The sequence below is a fragment of the Helicoverpa zea genome, chromosome 25, assembly GCF_022581195.2.
Source record: "Helicoverpa zea isolate HzStark_Cry1AcR chromosome 25, ilHelZeax1.1, whole genome shotgun sequence".
Lineage (NCBI taxonomy): Eukaryota > Metazoa > Arthropoda > Insecta > Lepidoptera > Noctuidae > Helicoverpa > Helicoverpa zea.
The window spans coordinates 1,778,781-1,805,696 of NC_061476.1; the positions used below are offsets into that span (position 1 = coordinate 1,778,781).

Sequence of the window (26,916 nt, forward strand, 5' to 3'; positions counted from 1 at the left end):
ATAATGGAAACTTAATTATTAGTTAGTTATTTTGTTTTATATTTCATTGTTTAGTGTACAACAGAATCGCCGCATTTCGCTAACTTACTATTGACATTGCACGTTATAGAAAGGGTATATCATTGATGTGATTTCTTATTTAAAGATAGTCGGTAACAACGCACTGATTTGATTGTCTACGAGGCTTAATATTTAGGCGTTTTGGTCAGCAGAATTTTAAGTACCTATCTAGTTATAGTAGTTATGTTACTCCAAAAATGTTTTCTAAGTAGATAAGCTGTAAGCTATTCATTCATTATTCCAGAAAGAAAAATCTATATCCGTAGCCTCAAAATATATTTTAGGGGCGATTTTTAAATCATCATTTAACTTCGATCTAATAAATATTATGGCGATTTGACATATATTTTATATAAAAGCTATTAAAGTCGTGGTGGCCTAGTGGGTAAAGGACCAATCTCTCAAGTATGAGGGCGCGGGTTCGATCCCAGGTCAGGCAAGTACCAATGCAACTTTTCTAAGTCTGTATGTACTTTCTAAGTATATCTTAGACACCATTGGCTGTGTTTCGGATGGCACGTTAAACTGTAGGTCCCGGCTGTCATTGAACATCCTTGGCAGTCGTTACGGGTAGTCAGAAGCCAGTAAGTCTGACACCAGTCTAACCAAGGGGTATCGGGTTGCCCGGGTAACTGGGTTGAGGAGGTCAGATAGGCAGTCGCTCCTTGTAAAGCACTGGTACTCAGCTACATCCGGTTAGACTGGAAGCCGACCCCAACATGATTGGGAAAAAGGCTCGGAGGATGATAAAAGCTATTAAAACGTCAACCATATTTTTTAACCGACTTTCCCAAAAGGAGGAGGTTCTCAATTCATGGGGATCTTTTTTTAAAAGTATATCTAAGTTATCTGGCGATTGAAAAATTGGCCCTATCAATAATTGAAACAAGCAAATATTTAGTTGGAAAGTTTAAGTTTGTATTTTATTTATATAAAATCAAGCTTCAATCCTATCTATTTGAGCAAAGCTGTTTAGAACTATTTCTGCCATAATTTTAAGCCTCGCATAAACGTGTAATAATTACAAAAATCCGCTACAATCCTTATCTATGGCTTCACTCTTTTGTTTATAGCTAGCTTTATTTGTCGTATTTATCTTATTTAGTTATTTATTTTAAAAGCAGGTGCCCTTTTTAGCTGCTTGAAAAATATCTTAGAATAAATAATAAGTATTCAAAGATGTCACTATCACTTCTTATTATTCATTCTAAGATAATAATTTATAATGTAATAGAATAGCTTGTTGCTTACTGTGTAAAATTGCTGTATTTCGAGCGATATTTTCGTTAATTGCCAACAATACATAGTAGAATATATACTTCAATATATACAAAATATAAAAACTTCTATAAGTTAACCGATTGTAAATAGGAATGCTTTTGTAAGTAGTTCTTTATACAAAGGGCCATGTTGGTCTTATTATACAGACAAATAAATTGAGGATTGAATTGAGTGTCAGGTTTACTTTGCGTACTCTTCAAGCAATAGTTTTTACTTTGTTATATTCTTTCCATAGTTTGTCATTGTTATGTTACAGTTCAAGTCAAAATAACTTTGCTTCACTGAAGTTAGCCATTTGATGCCTGGCGCATGCGCGGCAGTGTTTTGTTCACACATTTTGACTACCATGAAGTTCCTATTAGCCAACTTCAGATAAGCAAAGTAACTATTATGTCATGTCTGTGCATGTATAACAAACATAGACCATTTTGTAGTAAACCAATAAGAAAATAAAACATTAAATTAATATGGTTGTCTCTTTATTAATAAAATTAATTCTTTAGAGCCTAAATGTTACACATTGCTTAAGTTTTTAATTGTTTTAGATTATTTTTGGTAGTTTTGGAGATCTTTACCAAATTATTTTTTCCTAAGAGTTTAACCAAGTTTTAGATTAAACAATGTGTAAAATCAAGACTCAATGTATATTTCTATCTATAATATTTTACTCTAGCTAATAATAACTTAACAGACAGTTCTAGTACATTATATATTAATTCATGTTATATACCTAGTCATAATTATCGGTTCAGCGCCCTCTATGGCCGCGCCGCGGCAACTTCTATGAGTTTTGACGCCACCTACAAAGAAAATCCTTGATTAATTTATTGATTCTTATTTTATTCGTTCTGCAAACGTCAAGCATCCGTTTCGGAGGGCACGGTAAACTGTAAGTCCCGGCTGTCTTTGAACATCTTTGGCAGTCGTTACGGGTTGTCAGAAGCCAGTAAGTCTGACAACAAGGTTTACCAAGGGGTATTGTGTTGCCCGGGTAACTGTGTTGAGAAGGTCAGGCGGGCAATAACTCTTTGTAAAGCACTGGTACTTGTATCCGATTAGACTGGGAGCCGACCAATACATTGTTGAAAAAAAGGCTAGGGAGACGATGATGGTTTATTTAGTTATTAAATACTTTTTTCACATTGTTCAACAGCGGACTTAACGCCTTAGTAGCTTTGAACTGCCGACCTACAAGGAGCCTGACCTAGCTGCCTTGTGGCATATTTTTTTCCGCTGTGGGTTAACAGCGATGAGGGAGTGTCAGACTTTTACTGACTAAAAACCGTCGTGTTCCCTCGTAGGCCTTTTATGTACCAGGGCGACGGTAACTCTTTCGCTGTGGTTGATGACATCTCTTTGACTCACTCGTGGAACAACGCTTGCGCCGACACGAGTCTGTTGTCTATCCAGACATGAGCGATGAGCCACCCGAACTCACCACCCACAGACCCACGGCCTTTTTTTTTTTCATAGGCCTTTTATGTACCAGGGCCGCGGTATCTCTTTCGAACAACCCGCAGCCCACAGACCCACGGCCTTGTGGAATCTCTACTTATTTATTTATTAGGTTCACCCACAGCATATACATACACATACACAATACATAAAGCCTAAGTACTATTCTAATATATGTATATGCCAATTAAGGGTAAACACAACATTTATCTACATCAGTGGTTCTTAACCTTTTTGACATGAGGGATCACTTTGACTAAAGTTTGTCTTGCCGGGGACCACCTCATCGGTTTACCTAAATTAGTACTCATTTCTTTATTATTTAGGCAAAAAAAAAAACTGAAGTTTTGGGTCAGGTCTACTCAAAGCTAAACGCATATCAGCAGATGTGTAGGTAAGCAAATGCAAATAAAGAAAAACTTGCCTATGTAGTTTCCAAATGCGCGAGCGAAGCGAGCGCGAAATTTTTATCGGACTTAAAACAAATATTACGTAAAATGTAGCCCAAACGTACTTAACTTTTCGTTTGTTGACAAATGCAAAAATAAGGACAAATAGTTTCTGAACACGCGAGCGAAGCGAGCGCGAAATTTTTATCGGACTTCAACCAAATATTACGTAAAATTTAGCCCAAACGTACACTTAACTTTTTGTTTGTTGACAAATGCAAAAATAAAGGCATACAGTTTCTGAATACGCGAGCGAAGCGAGCGCGAAATTTTAATTATTTTTTAAGACTCAAAACCAAAATTACAAATTACTAGGTACGATACACCCGATATACGTCCATGCGAAAACCCCCGCTCGCAGTTATAAGGTATTAAGTTAGATAACGTATAGCAACGTCGCGAAGCTAAGCTTCGCGGACCACTTGGAATGCCTCCAGGGACCACCAGTGGTCCGCGGACCACCGGTTAAGAACCACTGATCTACATTAAAGACGCCAGATATTTACAGGTACATAAAAACAAAAAGAAAAGAAAGGAAAAAAAGGTGAATGAGATAAAAAACAAAAAATAATAGTAATAATTAAGAACTGATTATCAAAAGTAAAAGAATAAAAAAAAAATCAACAATATTTAACAACTTGTTATCTAGCAAAGTTACGCTTTGTTAGACTGTAGGAAGGCCAAGATTATGATTTAATAACTTCCCTGTCCCATGAGTCATATGTGATACACACCGATTGTTTAACTATTGTGTCTGCATAGTGGACAGTGAAGTGGTTAAATTTTGCTCTGCTCGTGTTTTTCCTCTGTGGGTAGGTTGTACAGTTACCTATATGTGTATGGTGTATGTGAGGCGTCGCTATAGCGGCGCGGCGAGCAGCGCGCCGAACTGTAGCAGCGCCTCGCGCAGCGCTGCGCCCGCCCCGCTAGACATGTTACCTATATGTGTATGGTGTATGTGAGGCGTCGCTATAGCGGCGCGGCGAGCAGCGCGCCGAACTGTAGCAGCGCCTCGCGCAGCGCTGCGCCCGCCCCGCTAGACATGTTACCTATATGTGTATGGTGTATGTGAGGCGTCGCTATAGCGGCGCGGCGAGCAGCGCGCCGAACTGTAGCAGCGCCTCGCGCAGCGCTGCGCCCGCCCCGCTAGACATGTTACCTATATGTGTATGGTGTATGTGAGGCGTCGCTATAGCGGCGCGGCGAGCAGCGCGCCGAACTGTAGCAGCGCCTCGCGCAGCGCTGCGCCCGCCCCGCTAGACATGTTACCTATATGTGTATGGTGTATGTGAGGCGTCGCTATAGCGGCGCGGCGAGCAGCGCGCCGAACTGTAGCAGCGCCTCGCGCAGCGCTGCGCCCGCCCCGCTAGACATGTTACCTATATGTGTATGGTGTATGTGAGGCGTCGCTATAGCGGCGCGGCGAGCAGCGCGCCGAACTGTAGCAGCGCCTCGCGCAGCGCTGCGCCCGCCCCGCTAGACATGTTACCTATATGTGTATGGTGTATGTGAGGCGTCGCTATAGCGGCGCGGCGAGCAGCGCGCCGAACTGTAGCAGCGCCTCGCGCAGCGCTGCGCCGGCGCCTGCGCCCGCACCGCTCGACAGCGCGCTGCCTGCTAGGCGTACTAAGTACGGATATAGCGCTGTGAACAAAATATCACATAGTTTCAAACAAGATAAACATTGGTTGGTATACTACGGAGAAGTCGTGGTGGCCTAGTGGGTAAAGAACCAACCTCCCTAGTATGAGTGCGTTGGTTCGATTACAGGTTAGGCAAGTACCAACGCAACTTTTCTAAGTTTGTATGTACTTTCTAAGTATATCTTAGACACCAATGGCTGATAAAAAGGTGAAGGAAAACACCTTGAGGAAACCTGGACTATAAATTCTGAAATCAGCAAACCGCATTGAGCAAGCGTGGTAATTAACGCTCAATCCTTCTCCGAGTGAGAGGAGGCCTGTGCTCAGCAGTGGGACGTTAAAAAGGGGTATAATTTAGGCGATCACCAAAAATATTTTTAAGACTCTAAGCTGAGGCACTAAATAAAATAAACAACTCCAAAAAAAATAAATTGACTTTATTAAAAGGGCACTAAAGTATATAATATTATGATCCAAAAAAAATAAAATAACATCAGAAAAATCGCAAATCTCGCACAAATATTATTTTTGGTTCCCAAAATGGATTAATGGTCACCAAATTCTATCCAACTAAAAGATTAATATTACTACCAAAATCAAAGTTAGTGACGAAAACGAATCGCTGCAAAACCGACTCCACGTGTCTGCCCTACCCCTAGAGTGCAATTCAAAACCGCGTAGGCGCGGAGGGGCGAGGCGGCCTGCGAGCTGAGGCGCAGGTAGTTTTTAAGGCTCGCCGCTGCGGCTGAGGCTGGCCGGGCCGGCCAGCAAGCCGAAGCTGCGGTGGTGAGCGTGAAAACCATCTGCGACGATAAGCTCGCATGGGACCGCCGGAGCCCCGCAGCGCCGGAGCCGTGACAGAAGCCATGCTTGCTGCATGTTGCGTGCTTACATTTTACTACTGAGTTACACACAAATTCATATAACAATAAATAAGCGACGTACGTTAGGGAACCCTAGTATATTAATTGGTATTTGGGAAATATTCTAGCGATCGTTAGCTTTTTTAGTCTAACAAAAATGACCAAATTAGGAGTCATGGTATTACATAATTGGTAACATCTAAGTAGTGACAATATATAATATTTGGTCTAAAGTGTATTTTAAAGGCGTCCATATATTTTTTTAGTAGTCAATAATACGAAAAAATGGTTTTACCTAATAATATTTTTGGAAACGTTATTTGGTGACCATTTATCCATTTTGGTAACCGTTTAGAATTTTTTTGGTAGTAAAATAGGTACTTTTTTGGGTGGTGTTTAAACACAAGCCGTTAAAAAGGCTGTAACTGTAAACTACGGAGATATGAGTGAACAAACAACCGAATCCTTATTCCTCCGCCTCCTTATTTTTGGGTCAGTCTGTTAAAAACTTAGTCAAAGACAGCCCCAAAAACGCCCACATTTTAAGCACTTTCTAGTTTTTTTGGTGGTGGAATAAACTCCCATGAAAACACTTAAAGGGTTGGGTTACATAATAAACGCAGCGGAATATACGGGGAAAGGGCAAAACACCTACCACAGACAGTAAAAAAAAAACGGTTGTCTGTAAAGTCGGTTTACTGACGATAGTCGAACGTGACAACGTTATAAGAAATTGATCGTCAGATGTCGAACGCTGCCGAAAGCGGAGGCCGATCGTGCCTCTTTGTCACTCGTTGCGTGCTCTCGCTTGCACTTCAAGCCTTAAACGGAACGCCTCAGAGCGAGGTAACGCCGCATGAGTCATGTTTTTTCGTGCGTGCAGCCGGCTCCATCGATTTATAAGACGTTGTCACGTCAAAAGTTATACTCTAGTAGTCTAGTTAGACTGGAAGCCGACCCCAACAGAGTATGAAAGTCCGAAAGTTTACAGATGAATGTGTAAAAGTTAACATACCTATAAGTTTCTGCCAGGCAGCAGCGTCGACCTTCCCGGGCGGCGCTTTGCGCATGCTCTCTGTGAGCGTGGCCACCGCCTTCAGCACGAACGAGATTTCCGAAACCTGTTGCCTGAAGATATAACAAAGATACAAACATCGGAATTCCCAAAAAGGCTATAAATATTATATAACATCACAGCTCAAAAAATTGGTCTGCTGTTTAAAAGAAAATGAAGCAAAAATATGGAATACATGTTGTGATTATTTTTTCGAAAGAAAGGGAATTTGAGATTTTTTTTTAATTTTTAGGAGACTATGAACTCTTCAACATTGCAAGTTGCTTAAAATGTTAAGTAAGTATTAATATGTATAACCTGAAAATGAAAGAACTGCACAGAGTTTTTAACAATTTGGAATAAAGAAGATTCTCCCACTACTTTACTCTATAATTTGCAAAAAAAGTCAGAAAAAGTACGAAAAATTAAGAATTTCGACGAAAGAGGAAACACGGAAAACATGTATAGAAAGTTACTATTTTGCAAAACTTACCTAGGTAGTGGTTCCGTATTATCTTCGTCCTGTGTATATTTGGAGATGACCTCCTGAAACCTGTCTAGTAACGCTACTATCGCTAGGGGGTCTGTGTCATCTGAAAGGGGTGATAATCATTATTAATCTATACTGGTATATTGAAGCTGAAATTAGTTTGTTTGAACGCGTTAAATTCAAAAAGTACTGGTGAGATTTGAAAAATTGAAGTATATAACATTTATTTAGCAATCTATGTGTATGCGGTTTACGGTTCTACTTTGTTTGCCATACTTCTAAGAGACATTAGTTTCAGAAAAAAGTCCAATATATTTATTTATTTAACTTTATGCAATCCTAAAACTACAAAGGCGGACTTAATGCCATAGGCATTCTCACTAGTCAACCTTAGGGTGATGTAGAGATAACATGATGGTGCATTAATTACTTAAAAAGCTATATATCTAAACCTGATGGACCGTTCCGGCGTTCAAACCTACAAACAAATTCTACATTATTCTGTAAGTATAACTTACTCTCAACGCCCGCGAAGGAGTCGATGTCCTCAAGCATGGAGTACTGCAGTAGCGTCTCGAAGCACGTGCGAGCGAACTCTTCCCTCTCCTTTAATTCTTGCTCATTTTCTGTGTGAAAAGAAAAAAAAATGGATTTCTATAACATATCTACAGGTTGACTTGCGATTAGAGATTTAATTTTGACATTTGAGAGTGGGTTACATTTAAGATGTCTGTTCTTCTCTTCTAAATGGATTGAAAGGTATCATGGAAGAATAGGTAAATAGATTGTACACAGAGGACGACAAAAGACAAACGACATGCCGCCGGTTCTATGGAGAGCGGCTAAATCGGCACAGTATACACGAAACGTTTGCTCTGGTTGTGTTTTTGTCGTCATTATAGTATACCTCTAAGATAATCCTCCACAGCTGGACAGCTGCAGCTCTCGAACAGGTCACATCCTTGAACATCCGTGAACATCCTTGGCAGTCGTTACGGGTAAGCAGAAGCCAGTAAGTCTGACACCAGTTTAATCAAGGGGTATTGGGTTGCCCGGGTAACTATGTTGAGGATAGAAGATAGGCAGTCGCTTCTTGTAAAGCACTGGTACTCAGCTGCATCCGGTTAGACTGGAAACCGACCCCAACATAGTTGGGAAAAAGGCTCGGAGGATGAAGATGAGATGGTGACGAAGAAGTTAAGCTAACTAAGACATGTGTACTCGCTTGTATCCGCACCGCCAGCACCAGGGCTCCCACGCTGTGTTACACATGACACTAGTGTACTCACGTATAGGAGTGGGCGGCTGCGTGTGCAAGGAGCCGGCGCGGACCAGCGCCAGCAGCGGCCGCAGCTGCGCCGCCGGCAGCCGCGGCCGCGCCCGCAGCGCCTGCGTCCGCACCGCCAGCACCAGGGCTCGGGCTGCTCGGCCGCCGCCCACGCTGCACACAGACAATGAAAGTTAAAAAAATCAACCATTTAAATCAAGAAATCATCAAAATGTACTATCAAAACAATGAAAAATTCTGTCAACGAAATCCAAAAGGTTCAATAAAAGGTTTCCATCAATGAGGGATCGATGCTATTTGGCCAAAACTTCTACAATAAAAGGTTTGATAGGTCACGATTAAGTTACCAAGGTAAACTTTATAATTTCTTGTAAATTATTAGGCATTGGACAATAAGTCCAGAACATATAATTACTCTAGCAGCGGGATTAAAAAATAGAAATGTTTATGTATAGTAGTTAATGGCTATTTCTAACTAAATCATGTATCTAAAAGTAATCACCTAATTTTAAATCTTTTAAAAACAAAAACAGCATAGAATACAAAAATATGTAACTATTAATGGAAAACTTACGGTGGTTCAAATAGGAATGTCTCGAGCACTTTGGGTAGGGTCTCCCAAAATTCTTTATATACCTCTGGTTCTTCTCTGGCTAGTGGAAGACCGGTTTCTAATACCTATAGTAAAAACACATAATATTATTATGTAAGTTTTATCAAAAAGAAGGAGGTTCTCAATTTTTTTGCAATTAATATGTAAGAAGATAAATAAATACAAATATAACTTGAAATACTATCGAAAATTGTTAAAAGAAGTTTCAATTCTATGATTTGCTAGCGAGGCAGTTGAAAGTATGGAGTAAAATTGTTGACATTTAGGTACATAACATTATTTAAAGTAGGTTAAAAAACTAGAGGTTTTGAACGTTATTCCCGTAAAAGACTTTTGCAAAAACACATCATCACCACTTTCTATGAGTTCTTACAGACTTAAAGAAAAATGGCGAACAAACAAAACCAAAAGTCAAATGAAAATGTTATTGAAAATGGTTTTAATGTATTTTTTAACATAGATAGTTGTCTGTATGTTTAAATTGATTTACCTGTAGCAAAAGCGATGAGATCTGTGCAGTTTCCTCCATTTGCTCAGCAGTCTTCCGTCGCTTGTCCTGACCGTATTTCTGCACTGACGTATGTAACGCCTATACGTGAAAAAAAATCGATTCTCTTTGATCTGATATATTGAAAAATAACTAATTTGTGAAATAATAAAGGAATACATAAGGGCAGTATATAGAGGATGTACATGACAAAGTCAATTGTAGTTATGTTCATTCTATGCACTTCTCTACATGTATACTCCCTATGTAATTCCCATATAAGCTCCCTGATGTTTAACCCCTATCTATACGTTATGTACTTCCTTACGTATACTCTCTCATGTATATCTGAAATAACGTCGCTTACATATCATAAATATACACACATCTTTTATAAGGTTCCCTCGAATTAAATCGAGAATAAGTCTGAATTTCATAATTCTCGTGGCCCAACGCGGCAATGCAGCCTGCCTGGGTACACTACAGAGTGACAGCGATGAGGACCAATTTTTCGACGCCCTTTACTGGTTTTAAGTTTTTTTTTTCTAATGTAAATATAGATGTAGTTAATTTTTAAAATAATGTACAGAAATTGAATGTAACTAAATACTTTGAATCACACAATAGTAAATATACTTACAACCAACAAATCAGGTAACACAAGCTTCGCAGCTTCAGGCGCGGCTCGGTACAGCGCAGTAGCCGCCGCTAGACAGCGCGGCGCGGCGCCCGCGCGGCTGCCGCAAGCCGACGCCAACGATGTTAATGCTGAGAACAGTGCTGGTAACAGCTCGTGGCGTTGGAGGGCTTCCTGTGGTGGTGAAGAAAGTAGATGGTAGTAGAGTTTTATATGAATAAAAGCGGCCAAGTTGGTTACACATAACTATAGCCAGAATACATAAATGGAAAGATCAAATGTTGCGATGAATACGCAAGTTTCTTCTAACCTACATACAGTCAGATATGTGTTGTAGGGGAGTTTGTTGCGCCACTTTTTCTCAGCAAAAACATATAGAGAAGGGTGAGCAATTTGGGGGCTGTCTTTTGTGTATTTTGAAGCTAAAAGGTGCTGATTAGCAGTCAAGTTTGAATAAATAATTTGAAGTTTGAATTTGAGCTTCGAGGTGAGACTCATCAACATGGTCTAAATTGTCGGATCTTCGTTTTTGATGTCGATTTTATTTCGTTTGTCCGACTTTGTTGTTTTTTTGTTGTTGGCTGACGGCTCCGTGCTGCACACTTGCGACAGGCACGAGCCTAGCTGCGTCAGTCCCCCGGGGTGAACATTACCTTATGCACAATATCGAGGCAGTGCAGCGCATGCAGGCTGACGGGCGCGGCGGCCGTCAGCGAGTCGAGCGCCGTGGCCGCGGCCGACGGCTCCGTGCTGCACACGTGGGATAAGCACGAGCCTAGCTTTGTCACGTCCGCTGCCGTGAACCTTAAAGACAAAATAAGATAATTTAAAGAAAAATATTTACTCAAAAAATTGTACAATAGCAAAAGGCGGATGTATTAAAATCGATTTTATAAACAGCTGGAATTTGAGCAAGACATTTCGATGAAAAAAACGATACAACGCCCGCAGTGAAGGGTTACGAGTAAGCAACGTACGCGCTCGCACGGTTGAGTACCGCGCGGGACGGGATAGGAGATGCTGACGGACGCCATGACAGTCGAATATTCCATACCGTTACGAACGTGAACATACGTGGCTTATATGTGCATGTCATGTGTAGTGTGACTCTTTGAATCGCGATATCTCAGAAATACTAACATTTAGGAGAAAACTGTTAATGCCATTTTTGTAGCAAATTTTGAGATTTACAACTTTGACTGATGTTTTTTTTGATAAAACTTACCGTTTTCGACAAAAAAAAAAACCTAAAATTCTGACATTTGACTGCAGGTTGCATATAACTGCGAAACCTCTCCAAGTAGGTAAGGTCGGTGCTTAATCGTATCTGGAGTGGTTAAAAACAAGACCTTTTAATCGCCAGGTTTCTCTGAAACTATGGGGATATTACCATTGGCTTGTAGAGCACCATCAAAGATCTATCATAATGAACGCATTTACCAATTAGTAAAGGAGTATTATGTACTCCTTTTATGTACTCCCCTTATGTACTCTCTTATGCACTTGCTTATGTGCTTTTCATATTTAAAAAAACCTGAATCGTCAGCAATTAAATGTAAACTAATTGGTAAATGCGTTCATTTCAATTCAGAGAGTACATAACCCCGAGTACATAAAAGGAGTATATAAGAGAGTACATAAGGGGAGTACATAAGATAGTACATTAGGGGAGTATATAAGGGAGTACATAAAAGGAGTACATGATAGAGTACATAAAAGGAGTACATAAGGGGAGTACATAAAAGGAGTACATAAGAGAGTACATTAGGGGAGTACATAGGAGTACATAAGGGGAGTACATAAGGGGAGTACATAGAAGGAGTACATAAGAGAGTGCATAAGAGAGTACATACGAGAGTACATAAGAGAAGAACATAAGAGAGTACATAAGAGAAGTACATAAGGGTAGTACATAAAAGGAGTACATAAGGGGAGTACATAAGAGAGCACATAAAAGGAGTACATAAGGGGAGTACATAAGAGAGTACATAAGGGGAGTACATAAGAGAGTACATAAAAGGAGTACATAAGTAGTATCTGGAGTGGTTAAATACAAGACCTTTTAATCGCCAGGTTTCTCTGAAACTATGGGGATATTACCATTGGCTTGTAGAGCACCATCAAAGATCTATCATAATGAACGCATTTACCAATTAGTAAAGGAGTATTATGTACTCCTTTTATGTACTCCCCTTATGTACTCTCTTATGCACTTGCTTATGTGCTTTTCATATTAAAAAAAAACCTGAATCGTCAGCAATTAAATGTAAACTAATTGGTAAATGCGTTCATTTCAATTCAGAGAGTACATAACCCCGAGTACATAAAAGGAGTATATAAGAGAGTACATAAGGGGAGTACATAAGATAGTACATTAGGGGAGTATATAAGGGAGTACATAAAAGGAGTACATGATAGAGTACATAAAAGGAGTACATAAGGGGAGTACATAGAAGGAGTACATAAGAGAGTACATTAGGGGAGTACATAGGAGTACATAAAGGGAGTACATAAGGGGAGTACATAAAAGGAGTACATAAGGGGAGTACATAGAAGGAGTACATAAGAGAGTGCATAAGAGAGTACATACGAGAGTACATAAGAGAAGAACATAAGAGAGTACATAAGAGAAGTACATAAGGGTAGTACATAAAAGGAGTACATAAGGGGAGTACATAAGAGAGCACGTAAGGGGAGTATATAAGAGAGTACATAAAGGGAGTACATAAAAGGAGTACATTTGAAAGTACATAAGGGGAGTATATAAGAGAGTACATAAAGGGAGTACATAAGAGAGTACATAAGGGGAGTACATAAGAGAGTACATAAGGGGAGTACATAAGAGAGTACATAAGGGGAGTACTTAAGAGAGTACATAAGGGGAGTACATAGGAGAGCACATAAGAGAGCACATAAGAGGAGTACATAAGAGGAGTACATAAGAGAGTACATAAGAGAGTACATAAGAGAGTACATAAGAGAGTACATAAGGGGAGTACATAAGAAAGTACATAAGAGAGTACATAGGAGAGTACATAAGAGAGTACATAAGGGGAGTACTTAAGAGAGTACATAAAGGAGAGTACATAAGAGAGCACATAAGAGGAGTACATAAGAGTACATAAGAGTACATAAGAGAGTACATAAGGGGAGTACATAAAAGGAGTACATAAGAGAGTACATAAGGGGAGTACTTAAGAGAGTACATAAGAGAGCACATAAGATAGTACATAAGAGAGTACATAAGGGGAGTACTTAAGACAGTACATAAGGGGAGTACATAGGAGAGCACATAAGAGGAGTACATAAGGGGAGTACATAAGAGAGTACATAAGGGGAGTACATAAGTAAGTACATACGAGAGTACATAAGAGAGTACATAAGGGGAGTATTTAAGAGAGTACATAAGGGGAGTACATAAGAGAGCACATAAGAGGAGTACATAAGAGAGTACATAAGAGAGTACATAAGGGGAGTACTTAAGAGAGTACATAAGAGAGCACATAAGTGAGCACATAAGATAGTACATAAGAGGAGTACATAAGAGAGTACATAAGGGGAGTACATAAGACAGTACATAAGACAGTACATAAGACAGTACATAAGACAGCACATAAGACAGCACATAAGAGAGTACATAAGAGGAGTACATAAGAGAGTACATAAGGGGAGTACATAAGAGAGTACATAAGAGAGTACATAAGGGGAGTACATAAGTAAGTACATACGAGAGTACATAAGAGAGTACATAAGGGGAGTACTTAAGAGAGTACATAAGGGGAGTACATAAGAGAGCACATAAGAGAGCAAATAAGAGTACATAAGAGAGTACATAAGGGGAGTACATAAGGGAGTACATAAGAGAGTACATAAGGGGAGTACATAAGAGAGTACATAAGGGGAGTACATAAGTAAGTACATACGAGAGTACATAAGAGAGTACATAAGGGGAGTACTTAAGAGAGTACATAAGGGGAGTACATAAGAGAGCACATAAGAGAGCAAATAAGAGTACATAAGAGAGTACATAAGGGGAGTACATAAGACAGTACATAAGACAGCACATAAGAGAGTACATAAGGGGAGTACATAAGACAGTACATAAGACAGCACATAAGAGAGTACATAAGGGGAGTACATAAGACAGTACATAAGACAGCACATAAGACAGCACATAAGAGAGTACATAAGACAGCACATAAGAGAGTACATAAGGGGAGTACATAAGACAGTACATAAGACAGCACATAAGAGAGTACATAAGAGAGCACATAAGAGGAGTACATAAGAGGAGTACATAAGAGAGTACATAAGAGAGTACATAAGAGAGTACATAAGGGGAGTACTTAAGAGAGTACATAAGAGAGCACATAAGTGAGCACATAAGATAGTACATAAGAGGAGTACATAAGAGAGTACATAAGGGGAGTACATAAGACAGTACATAAGACAGCACATAAGAGAGTACATAAGAGGAGTACATAAGAGAGTACATAAGGGGAGTACATAAGAGAGTACATAAGGGGAGTACATACGAGAGTACATAAGAGAGTACATAAGGGGAGTACATAAGACAGTACATAAGACAGCACATAAGAGAGTACATAAGGGGAGTACATAAGACAGTACATAAGGCAGCACATAAGACAGCACATAAGAGAGTACATAAGGGGAGTACATAAGACAGTACATAAGAGAGTACATAAGAGAGCACATAAGAGGAGTACATAAGAGGAGTACATAAGAGAGTACATAAGAGAGTACATAAGAGAGTAAATAAGGGGAGTACTTAAGAGAGTACATAAGAGAGCACATAAGATAGTACATAAGAGGAGTACATAAGAGAGTACATAAGGGGAGTACATAAGACAGTACATAAGATAGCACATAAGAGAGTACATAAGAGGAGTACATAAGAGAGTACATAAGGGGAGTACATAAGAGAGTACATAAGGGGAGTACATAAGAGAGTACATAAGGGGAGTACATAAGTAAGTACATACGAGAGTACATAAGAGAGTACATAAGGGGAGTACTTAAGAGAGTACATAAGGGGAGTACATAAGAGAGCACATAAGAGAGCAAATAAGAGTACATAAGAGAGTACATAAGGGGAGTACATAAGACAGTACATAAGATAGCACATAAGAGAGTACATAAGGGGAGTACATAAGAGAGTACATAAGGGGAGTACATAAGAGAGTACATAAGGGGAGTACATAAGACAGTACATAAGACAGCACATAAGAGAGTACATAAGGGGAGTACATAAGACAGTACATAAGACAGCACATAAGAGAGTACATAAGGGGAGTACATAAGACAGTACATAAGACAGCACATAAGAGAGTACATAAGGGGAGTACATAAGACAGTACATAAGACAGCACATAAGACAGAACATAAGAGAGTACATAAGACAGCACATAAGAGAGTACATAAGGGGAGTACATAAGACAGTACATAAGACAGCACATAAGACAGTACATAAGACAGTACATAAGACAGTACATAAGACAGCACATAAGAGAGTACATAAGGGGAGTACATAACACAGTACATAAGACAGCACATAAGAGAGTACATAAGGGGAGTACATAAGACAGTACATAAGACAGCACATAAGAGAGTACATAAGGGGAGTACATAAGACAGTACATAAGACAGCACATAAGAGAGTACATAAGGGGAGTACATAAGAGAGTACATAAGGGGAGTACATAAGAGGAATACATATGAGTTTATATGAATATTTTGCCATCTAATTTAAGAAACTTACGTGGGTCGTATATGTTGAAAGATGAGAGGGAAGATCTGTACAAGCGTGGTAAGGAAGTTCAGAGACGGCGCGTACACTTCCACTGGCTTGCCATCTTCTGATGCTGGAAGGGAAATAACATGTTACATATTTGATTCTTCTTAAATGCCTGGTTAAAAGAATACGCAGAAAGTTTTGAAAATTGGTAAAATACCAATAGAACTTTATAAAAATCTTTATAAACATTTTCTACTAACGGCTGTACTCAATATTCTTTTTACATTAACTCAAACAACTAACGTAATATCTACAGCATTTATATTAAGCAACTAGCTTTCGCCCGCGGTTTCTCCCGGGTCTAAGTTACCTCCCCTCTAATTTTCAGCCAATTCGGTCAAGCCGTTTTGATGTTATGTCGTGACAACGGAAAGGGGGTTTCATTTTTATATATACAATACATATAGAAGATAGAAGAAGAATACCATCGTCTGAAAAATTTGAAACTGTGGACATGTTGATTTCAGCTGACATTTTTTAGGCTTTTACCTAGTAATTGTGATAATAAATAGATGTATGATGATGATGACATGAAACCACATATTATTTTACTTGAGCAAAATAGTGTCCGACCGAACTTTCAGTTTCGGACAAAAATTTTGCGGATTTTGTCCCGGCCGGAAAACCAGCTTCGATCGGACCGTAAAAAAATAGAAACATACAAATTGCGAACCACCTTCTTTTAGGGATGTCGTTAAAAAGCTGTCTGCGTTTTTGCTGAAAAAAAAACCTTACGAGGCCTCCACCTCGGTAGCCCGCCCTGCTGCTGACACCACTTCTTGGAATGACTCTCCTACTGACACCTGGAGGATGACACTTACGAGGAGGGTCGGAAGGTGATGCAGAGGCTATATTAGTCCATGCTGCCCAGGCAGCCGCCCACACGCGCCTCTGTAGAGAGGCCTCCACCTCGGTAGCCCGCCCTGCTGCTGACACCACTTCTTGGAATGACTTCAATGCTCCTACTGATACCTGGAAGATGAAAAGATAGGGTATAGCGGTTAACTTGTATCTTAGGTGTAAGGGGTAGTATTTATAGTACCGAAGTATTTAAAATGATTGTCTTAGCCTGAAGACTGTCAGAGGATATATAGGGAGTTCGTAAGGCAGTCTATATCTCTCTATCGGGTAGTAAATAGAGGAGCATATGGGGGTACTACACAAGAGGTAACAAAGAAGGGAGCACATAGGAGACTACAAAGGGGTAGTATAAAGTAGTGTACATATGAGTAGCACATAAAGAAGTTCATAAAGAAATTCATAAGAGAGTTTATAAGACAGAACGTAAGGCACATAGGGGAGTATATAAAGGAGTACTAACCTCATGACTCCTGCGCAAAGCGAAGTCAGTGATATAATCAAGCAGTGCTGTCCAGGATCGGTTGAAGTCTCCCACCGTGGTGAGCAGCTGGAACCGCGAGTGGAACACCCGGGACACGCCTGATAGTGTTAGCACCTTTACGGGAATAAGTAAAGAAAGATTGAATTGTTGAGTAAAATCATAAATTGTTGCCATATCAGGAAAAAGATGAAGGGGTGTCAACATCGGGCGAATACCGACGTTTTCAATGTATTGTCTAAGAAAATGATAATTTACTTAAGACTAATTTCAATACTCGTATTGGACTTTAACTACACCACGACTCTATCAACAGTGAAGTGTGAACATATATTTTTTTTTCATTTTTGAAGCTTAGAAATTTTATATTACCTGTGTTTCTGCCCACTGTTTCTGCGCAGTATTTCTAGTGTGATGTATGAGGATATGTTCTCCCGTATCCACCTTCTCCGAACTCGCTATGTTCGACTGTTTTTGGACCTGTAAACAAAGTTAATTTTACTTAAGCATATAAACGGATTAACTGATTTCATATGTTGCAGCAAGTTACAGGAACGCTAGCATTGCAAGTAGTTTTTAGTACTAAGAAAAAAAAATATGTTTGATGTCGCTTCATGCTCCAAGCCAGTCGTCGCGGCAAAATCTTTCCCGAACCGGTTAAAACCAGATTCGCGCGTCGTTCGTAGCTATCCGCTCTCTCCATATACACAAATGCGCTACCCGAGTCCGCGTCGTGAGTCGACATAAACAATCTATTTACTTGACTGTCAAGAAGGGTGGTGGTGTTTACTTAGTTGTAGTGTGTCGGTTATAATTTTATTTCGTTTAACAAATTCTCCATTTAAAGTGCCATCATGTTCCTTACATAGAGATTTTTGTTTTCATTTCCACGCACTCGAACTGTAATGCTGATGTATACCTGCTCCAACATAGGGAAGAGTACAGCCAGCAGTGCTCGCCAGGCGGGCTTGCTGAGCAGAGTGCCGTGGGCACCGATGCAGCTGAATAACGTCTGGCTGGCGGCACGACGGACTGGGGCGCGGGGCTCCGTGCATAGTTCGCCTGGGGGAAGTCATTTGTGCAGTTAGAAGTCATTCTTAAAAACAAGGATAGATATATATACTGTTTAATATATACACCAATTAAAATACAATAAAACAAAACTAAATATTTTAAAGTCGGTGACACAATGGGCGGTCTTATCGCTAAAAGCGATCTTAACATAAAATTGCAAGATCATCATAAGAATGACAACGGATTCCGGCAAGTTTACTAAAATATGTTATTCTACATTCAACCGGTTCAAACCGGCGTGCGCCGGCCCCACGCCGTTCTTTTTATTAATAGACCGAGCGCTGGAAAGAGCTGAGAGTGCAAAACATGATCACCGTATTGGGGTGTACCTCAGAAAAACATGCAGATTATGATTCTGAATGTTGCCAGGGGTCGTTTAGGACCATTTTTTTCGCTCCAAGAAGTCGCCTGACCTAACTTCTTTCCTTCCTCTGTGAGTAGTACATATTCGATTCTACAATTAATGAGAATAATAATACGTACTAAGTCTAATATATAGACACATCCACAGCTTGTCCAATGGCGGCAATTCAGCGTGGTTGGGCACCTCGGGACACACCGCCGTGTCATTCGCTAAAGCTGCTACTAATTTGTCCCGGTTGTGGTACAAGTAATCCGATATGTTCCACTGCAAAAAGAGTACATATTCAATAGTTTTACAAAATGATCTTATTATAGGGAAACTAAGTATCAAAATATTCATCCGCATCGCTGTCAGCTGGGATCGTGCCCAAAAGGCTGGCTGCATTGCCACGCTGGATGGCAATGCATATCCTTTGACCGAAGTATAGGCCAGCCCTTTGGTCACGAGTGGACTCCACTAATCGCTTACTAATTTCTCGAAAGAGTCTGTGGGCACTTGGGCCCCATGGTCCCAGGGTTTCAACCCCAAACGGCTCAAAAATGCAATTGCCGGTGAGGTTTACATATTTGTGCCGCTTGAGGTTTTCCGCGGCTGCAGCAGCTGCACCGACACAGCTCGCCGTACTGGGAAGGTGGGAAGGTGCAAGGGTGTCGACGCAGGTTGCGTCCCACACCAAAGACCTTCCCATCTTCCAAGGCATTATAGACATCCCGTCTGGTCTCTTGCCATCGTCACGCGCCAAGCCTCTGGGTTCTAAAATGGCTGGCACTCCGGCGGTGACAAGAGCACGACGGATAATGTCATTTATGCTGGCGTGTCGTGCCATGCGACCAGCACTTTTGCTACAGGAAAGACCATGGTGCCCAAGGCGGTCCACAGATTCACCGCACTGGCAGCGATGCGGAGCCGCAGTGGGAGCGCCGAGGCGTAGGCATGTAGCGAGCCGGAATGTAGTGTCACCCAGCATGGTCCCAACGCTGGGTGACGGCAGTGCGTGAAGCCATAACCCTGACTCCCACTCTCCCACAGCCAGTAGGCGGGCACGCTCAGCAGTATTGACAGATGTTTCAATTAGTTTATTTCTCGTCAATCTGCAGAGCGGCTCGTCCCACTGTCTCTGGGAAGCCGGGTTGTCAGGGAAGGCTGTGTTTGGGCAAGCCACTTTCCAGGCGTTCATGCCATCAGTCAGACACGGCACCTCAGAATCGACCAGTGAAGGGGCTAAAATTTTTCTGGTCAACTCCTTAGTGCCGCAGACCGAGGATAGGAACGCCGGTAGACTTAAACTGGAAATTTTGCGGAAGTACATATTAGTCAAATATGTGGTAAAGGTTGCAAGGAAATGTAGAAATTCTTGTCAAAAATCAAGAAAGTCAGATCAAAATCAAGTCATTTATTCAAAGTAGGCTAAAAATCAGCACTTTTTGAAGATCAAATTTAGAAAAGACAGCCCTTAATCGCCCGCCCTTCACCACTTCTTATGTGTTTTTGCTGGGAAGAATAAGTGGTGGAACAAACTCTCCAGCGACACAATTCTGTCTGTATAGTTTGAAGAACCGTATATAAAATATTAAAAATATAATTATACAAAATTGAATACATAAACTTTTATACAAAAATCAATTAAATAGTTAATCATGTTGGCTAGTACACACCTTACCCATACCTATTACTCAAGCAGATAATTTTGTACTCACGACATTGGTGTTTTCTAATACCCCAATGGCTGAGTAAAAGTGAAAGAAAAACAGATTTTTGAATAAGCATAAAAGTCTACATAGATACTGCAGAAGTACATGTGTTGCTGGGGAGTTTGTTCCACCACTTATTCTTCCCAGCAAAAACACAAAGGAAGTGGTGAAGGGCGGGCGTTCTGGGGGCTGTCTTTTGTTTTTGACGTTTGAAAAATGCTGATTTATCAGCTTAATTTGAGTAAAGGTTTTTGAGTTTGTGTACAGTGAATATTTTCAGACAGGGTGTATGCACTCACCATGAGCCCCACAGCAGTGAGACTGATGTTGAGCTCTTTGGTCTGCGTGGCGAAGGCGGCGGCGGCGGCCAGCACCTGGCGCAGGCAGCCCAGCAGGTCGCTCTTACAGTGACATTAGACAGGGTACTGCACTCACCATGAGCCCCACAGCAGTGAGACTGATGTTGAGCTCCTTGGTCTGCGTGGCGAAGGCGGCGGCGGCGGCCAGCACCTGGCGCAGGCAGCCCAGCAGGTCGCCCTTACAGTGACATTAGACAGGGTACTGCACTCACCATGAGCCCCACAGCAGTGAGACTGATGTTGAGCTCCTTGGTCTGCATGGCGAAGGCGGCGGCGGCGGCCAGCACCTGGCGCAGGCAGCCCAGCAGGTCGCCCTTACAGTGACATTAGACAGGGTACTGCACTCACCATGAGCCCCACAGCAGTGAGACTGATGTTGAGCTCCTTGGTCTGCGTGGCGAAGGCGGCGGCGGGGGCCAGCACCTGGCGCAGGCAGCCCAGCAGGTCGCCCTTACAGTGACATTAGACAGGGTACTGCACTCACCATGAGCCCCACAGCAGTGAGACTGATGTTGAGCTCCTTGGTCTGCGTGGCGAAGGCGGCGGCGGCGGCCAGCACCTGGCGCAGGCAGCCCAGCAGGTCGCCCTTACAGTGACATTAGACAGGGTACTGCACTCACCATGAGCCCCACAGCAGTGAGACTGATGTTGAGCTCCTTGGTCTGCGTGGCGAAGGCGGCGGCGGCGGCCAGCACCTGGCGCAGGCAGCCCAGCAGGTCGCCCTTACAGTGACATTAGACAGGGTACTGCACTCACCATGAGCCCCACAGCAGTGAGACTGATGTTGAGCTCCTTGGTCTGCGTGGCGAAGGCGGCGGCGGTGGCCAGCACCTGGCGCAGGCAGCCCAGCAGGTCGCCCTTACAGTGACATTAGACAGGGTACTGCACTCACCATGAGCCCCACAGCAGTGAGACTGATGTTGAGCTCCTTGGTCTGCGTGGCGAAGGCAGCGGCGGCGGCCAGCACTTGGCGGAGACAGCGCGGGCCGGCGCAGCCCAGCAGGTCGCCGGCCACCACCTGGGCGCACTGGAACGCTGAGCGGATCAGCTGCTCGCTGAAAATACAAGGATTCATTCATTTATTTACTTAAGGACGACCAACAAAGCATACACCAAAAAGTAAATTTATAACCACTAGCATCCTAACATGAGCTTAACCCAGAGTATATATGTCTTTCCAAGGATCTAAGCTACCTCCTCACCGTTTTTCAGCAAATAATCTCGATCAAGATCGGCCAGATAACGCCGAGCTGGTCGTCCCCTCGAAAGCAGCAATCTGGCTGCTGTCTTACTGCACACAGTTCTGATAGTGGCTCCAAGAGACATTCAAGAGCCTCCATCACAAACTTACCTATGATGCGAGGATATAGCAGAGATGATCTCCATCATGAGCGGCCAGGCGGCGCCGAGCTGGTCTCCCCTGGAGTGCAGCAGCCTGGCTGCACACTCCAGCTGCCGAGCTCTGACGTCACACTGCCGCACTGCACACAGCTCTGATAGTGGCTCCAAGAGAAGGCGTTCACGAGCCTGGGGGGTAGAACAGGTTTTGAAGAACTTGTTTTGGATAGTATGGCCTGCATTTTGAAGCAAAATCCAGCTTGGTTGTCGTGAAGTTGGATAAAGGAAAAAGTGAAATTCGAAGAAAAAAGAGAGTCTGTGGCTTCATAGCTCATCCTCCGAGCCTTTTCCCAATCATGTTGGGGTCGGCTTCCAGTCTAACCGGATTCAGCTGAGTACCAGTGCTTTACAAGAAGCGACTGCCTATCTGACCTCCTCAACCCAGTTACCCGGGCAACCCGATACCTCTTGGTTAGACTGGTGTCAGACTTACTGGCTTCTGACTACCCGTAACGACTGCCAAGGATGTTGTATGACAGCCGGGACCTACAGTTTAACGTGCCATCCGAAACACAGCCAATGGTGTCTAAGATATACTTAGAAAGTACATACAAACTTAGAAAAGTTGCATTAGTACTTGCCTGACATGGGATCGAACTCGCGCCCTCATACTTGAGAGGTTGGTCATTTACCCACTAGGCCACCACGACTCTGTGGCTTCATAGCTCCTGAAGCGAATTTAATTTAGTTTTTAACAGGTTTTAATCGGCATAATGCTGCTTACAGTAAAAGTACGTTTTACAAAATGTTGCTGTGCTAGTGGAATAGCCTCTAATTACCAAGGTACTGAAAGACAATTATAGTACACTATTTACCTTTTAGTAGACCAGATAGCGGATACATACTATCACATTTAACACAGCTAGTATCAAATAACTTTTTATCTGTAATTTTACGGACATACAGTTGAAAAATAAACATTTATATTTAACTAACTAGCTACATAACTTACCTCAGTCACTAACACAGGATTAACATGATGATATTGGAAGGCAGCTTGCACTAGGTATGTTATAGCTTCCACTCCCCACTCGCGCATGCGTATGTGTGGGTGTTGGCAAACCTGGGAATTGTTTATTCATTAGTTTAGGAATATAAAGGGAAAATTCCTTAAAGTAACAAATTGTCACGGTGTTTTAGAAAACGGATTCATATTTAAAATCGACATTTGCGAATTCATATTAGTGGTAGATTCATAATTGAGGATCTTACATAGTTCATAGAAAGGACAATGGGCACAAATATATGGGACCTGGTATACCCCACCAATAGGAATGTCATATATGTCATCGGATAGGCATTTTAATGTAGAACAACATTTACTATGACAGCTTTGCTGAAATGTTTGTCCGTTCTGAGATATAGATCAAAAACTGTGCAAAAGTTAAACTAAAGTTAGCTTAATTATCTATTGATATCTCAAGTTTTAGAGGAAAAACTAAGTTCCATTAAGTGTAAGTCTCCTGAGTCCTAATTGCTGTGCCCGTTAGGGTCCATAATTGTTACTATTATTTAGCATTTCAACCTTATACTGTGCCAACTGGATATTGGGCATAATTTTTATTTATTTTATTTTTATTTATTTGTTCCTTTATTTCAGGCAACTAGGGCCCATAGCAAATACAATACATAAATAAATGACATATCAATACTTATAAACTAATACATACAAAAATAAAAACAACTACGAACTACGTATTGACACGAGTAAGCGGTCTCGTGTTACACTTCGTGGTGTCGCGTAACCTCCCGCGGAATCGCCGGAACACGACACCCTTCGGCCAAAACTGTTCTTGAAACAAGTCGAGATGCTGAGTCGGCACACGTACCACAAACGATTTAAAGTTCGTGTTATGACTCGACTCTAACTTCTCGACTCTCAAAGTCCAGTTGGTCTTCACTCGAATATACTCCACGATCTCCTCGACCTTCGTGGAGTGATGTAATCGCGAAACATACAACTGCGTCGTAGGAATAGCGGGGCGCAGCAGCATGTTTGGACCCGTCAATGCAGTTCCGCATTGATTCCGACTTGATGGCTTCTTCTTCTTCCTCTCCACCCTTATGAAACCATCTGCATCAGCCTTCCCTTTGGTTGGTTCAGGATGAACCGTTCCTTGGGTTACTTCAGGGTAACTCTGAGTTCCCACAATAGCCTTAGGTTACCGTTGAACGGGAATTTGCTTTACGGCAGCCGAGTAAACACGTCTAGGCTTCGACGTGCTTACATTCATCGGCGTCCCGACGACAGGAGACGCGGAGGGGGCGGGGCACAGTTTAGCATCGCTTGCAGTGACGGCGACCGGCGACGAGTGATAATGATAAACCCCACCAATAACAAAGTCATGCATATTGATGGATAGGTCTTTTTAACTGGAACAACATTTACTATGACAGCTTTGTTCTATTGTTTGTCCATTCTGAGATATAGATAAAATACAAACTTAAAATTAATGCAGATTAAGCATTTAAAGGAAAATCTATGTAATTCGCACCCTTAGAATGAATGTGACCGAATCCAAAAAATGCAATTTGTGGGAAATGAGCAAAATCGTCATCAAAAAATTATATTACTTAATACATCTTAATATATCTCTTCCGTTTTTAATGGCTTACTATTGATTTTTACCAGATTTGTGGATTAGCCTTTTGAGATCACAATGACAATGCAAATTTATGTTTATAGTATTTTTTTATATATATTTTAACATAAAATATAAAGTAGTTTCAAATTAAGTCACTTTATTTCAAAATTATGTTTTCCATTCTATGTTTTTTTAAGAATTAAGTCTGTTTATGACACATATTGGTAATAATTCCGTAGACACAATAAATAATAAGACACTGTCATACTGAAAGTTATTTGGACATAGGGTATTAAATTAAAATGCAATGTTATAAAAATCTGAATGTATTTATTTATTTCAGTCTTAATAACATTTATTCAAGTAACTGATTCGTTATCAGTAATTGAGAAAACAAAATCTACGGGACCTTTGCTTGTGTTTGTGAATAAAATAACAGAATGTATCCAAATGAGCAGGCAATGTCTATTAACCTCCTGCTTCTATTGTGGAGCCTTGTGTTGGCTATAAGTAGAACAGAGGATCAAATTCCTACTTAAGTCTGCACAAAATAACAAATCACTTCTGCAATGAAACCTTTAGTGGCAGAAAAGTGATAAATATATCTTTTAAACAGTTCCGTTAAAAAGTCTACAATTAGCGTCTTTATGCAGTTCTAACGCGTACATCAGCGGCAATAGAAACTTTTTAGCAGCTTTAACCTTTAACATAATTGTTTGAACTCTCTTTTAAAGATGTAGGCTGCAAATGGGTTGTAGAATGATCTCTTGTAAAACCCAGAGTGACATTTGGTTCAGTTTCTGCTGCCTTTAGTGATATTTACAGCTATGAGCAGCTATGAGCAGCTACGGAAGCAATAATAGAACTTAAAGATACTTTCGGAACCCCTAAAGCACTACTGTACAGCTAACAGTTGCCAAATAGGCTGCTATTTCCACTAGTGTGCTAGTTGAGATGGTTCTACTAGTAGGTTAGACCACTGCGTAGTGACAGACGCGGCGTGGAACACTGTTAGAGACGCTAGTGTGCTCTATGACGTGTCTTGGTCGGACCATTTGCCTCTAATTATAAAGTGTGATCTTAAGTTATTAAGGCCAAAAGATGCACCTGCACTTCCTAAATGTAACAAAGTAACATGGGGTGACAGAGCTTTGCAGCAGACTGAGTTATATAGCAATTATTGTAATGATCTCTTGAAAAATGTAAACTTTCCCTTAGAATTTACTGAATGTAGTAAAACTAGATGTAGAATTAAGGAACATTTCTCATAGTTTTGACTGCAGTAATGGTATAAATAAGTATAACTCTGTAACTTATTGTAAATGGTGTGCATACCTGTAAGTGACATATTGACACAGTAAATACTTACGTAAGAAATTTTGTAACTATACTTGTTTTTGTGTATATGTTGTTGGTTTGCCTTAATAAATAAAATAAAATAAAAATAAATAAAACATGAAACTATTTTAGACAATATTTATGCGGAAATTGTGCGTATACTCTATAAAGGTGCAATCGCAAGTAACTGTAAGAACGGATTACAGCGCAAAAAGAGTTACATAACGGGCTAGAATAAGCATGTGAAGGACGCACACAGACAGGCTCGGATTTTCAAACCTGGACGTTGTTTGGTAGACCGGAAAATGGTGATTTATATGAAAAAATGCTGGAAAGTAGAAAGGTTTTTAAAAGTAAATTGAAATGGTGCCAAAATAATAAGGACCAAATAAAAATGGACATCATTGCAAGTCATCATGACGCAAAGAATTTTGGTAGTTTTTGGAAAGCCACGAACAGGTTGAATCAAAGGTCGGGTCTGCCTGTGAGTATTGATGGCCTTAGTGATCCTGGTGATATCGCCAACCTATTTAGTAGAACCTTTAGGGTTGGGTCTCCCCTGGGTACGTCGTCTGGTGGGCTTGAGGTGGTGGGGGGGTCTGAAGACATGCCTATTAGGTTTACGGCCAGGGA

The 26,916-nt window shown here is 41.2% G+C and overlaps 1 protein-coding gene across 6 annotated transcripts in view; it reads right to left on the reverse strand.

The window, feature by feature from the left end:
- Positions 1-956: 956 nt before the first annotated feature.
- Positions 957-26,916, reverse strand: part of LOC124642622 (protein MON2 homolog) — a 63,076-nt gene continuing 37,116 nt past the window's right edge. For 5 of the 6 annotated variants that reach the window (XM_047181133.1, XM_047181134.1, XM_047181131.1 and 2 more), the window contains 19 exons: positions 23,313-23,423; positions 22,314-22,489; positions 21,855-22,017; positions 19,032-19,176; positions 18,394-18,536; positions 17,847-17,954; positions 17,457-17,591; positions 16,957-17,107; positions 16,100-16,202; positions 10,974-11,124; positions 10,324-10,494; positions 9,687-9,785; positions 9,158-9,261; positions 8,585-8,736; positions 7,814-7,921; positions 7,299-7,398; positions 6,767-6,879; positions 4,075-4,889; positions 957-2,141 (listed from right to left, as the gene is read on the reverse strand). In XM_047181133.1, the coding sequence (XP_047037089.1) occupies positions 4,765-4,889; positions 6,767-6,879; positions 7,299-7,398; positions 7,814-7,921; positions 8,585-8,736; positions 9,158-9,261; positions 9,687-9,785; positions 10,324-10,494; positions 10,974-11,124; positions 16,100-16,202; positions 16,957-17,107; positions 17,457-17,591; positions 17,847-17,954; positions 18,394-18,536; positions 19,032-19,176; positions 21,855-22,017; positions 22,314-22,489; positions 23,313-23,423 (2,358 nt within the window). In that variant the 3' untranslated portion in view covers positions 957-2,141; positions 4,075-4,764. The remainder of the gene's footprint in view (positions 2,142-4,074; positions 4,890-6,766; positions 6,880-7,298; positions 7,399-7,813; positions 7,922-8,584; positions 8,737-9,157; positions 9,262-9,686; positions 9,786-10,323; positions 10,495-10,973; positions 11,125-16,099; positions 16,203-16,956; positions 17,108-17,456; positions 17,592-17,846; positions 17,955-18,393; positions 18,537-19,031; positions 19,177-21,854; positions 22,018-22,313; positions 22,490-23,312; positions 23,424-26,916) is intronic. The other variant, XM_047181132.1, reaches the window with a different exon arrangement.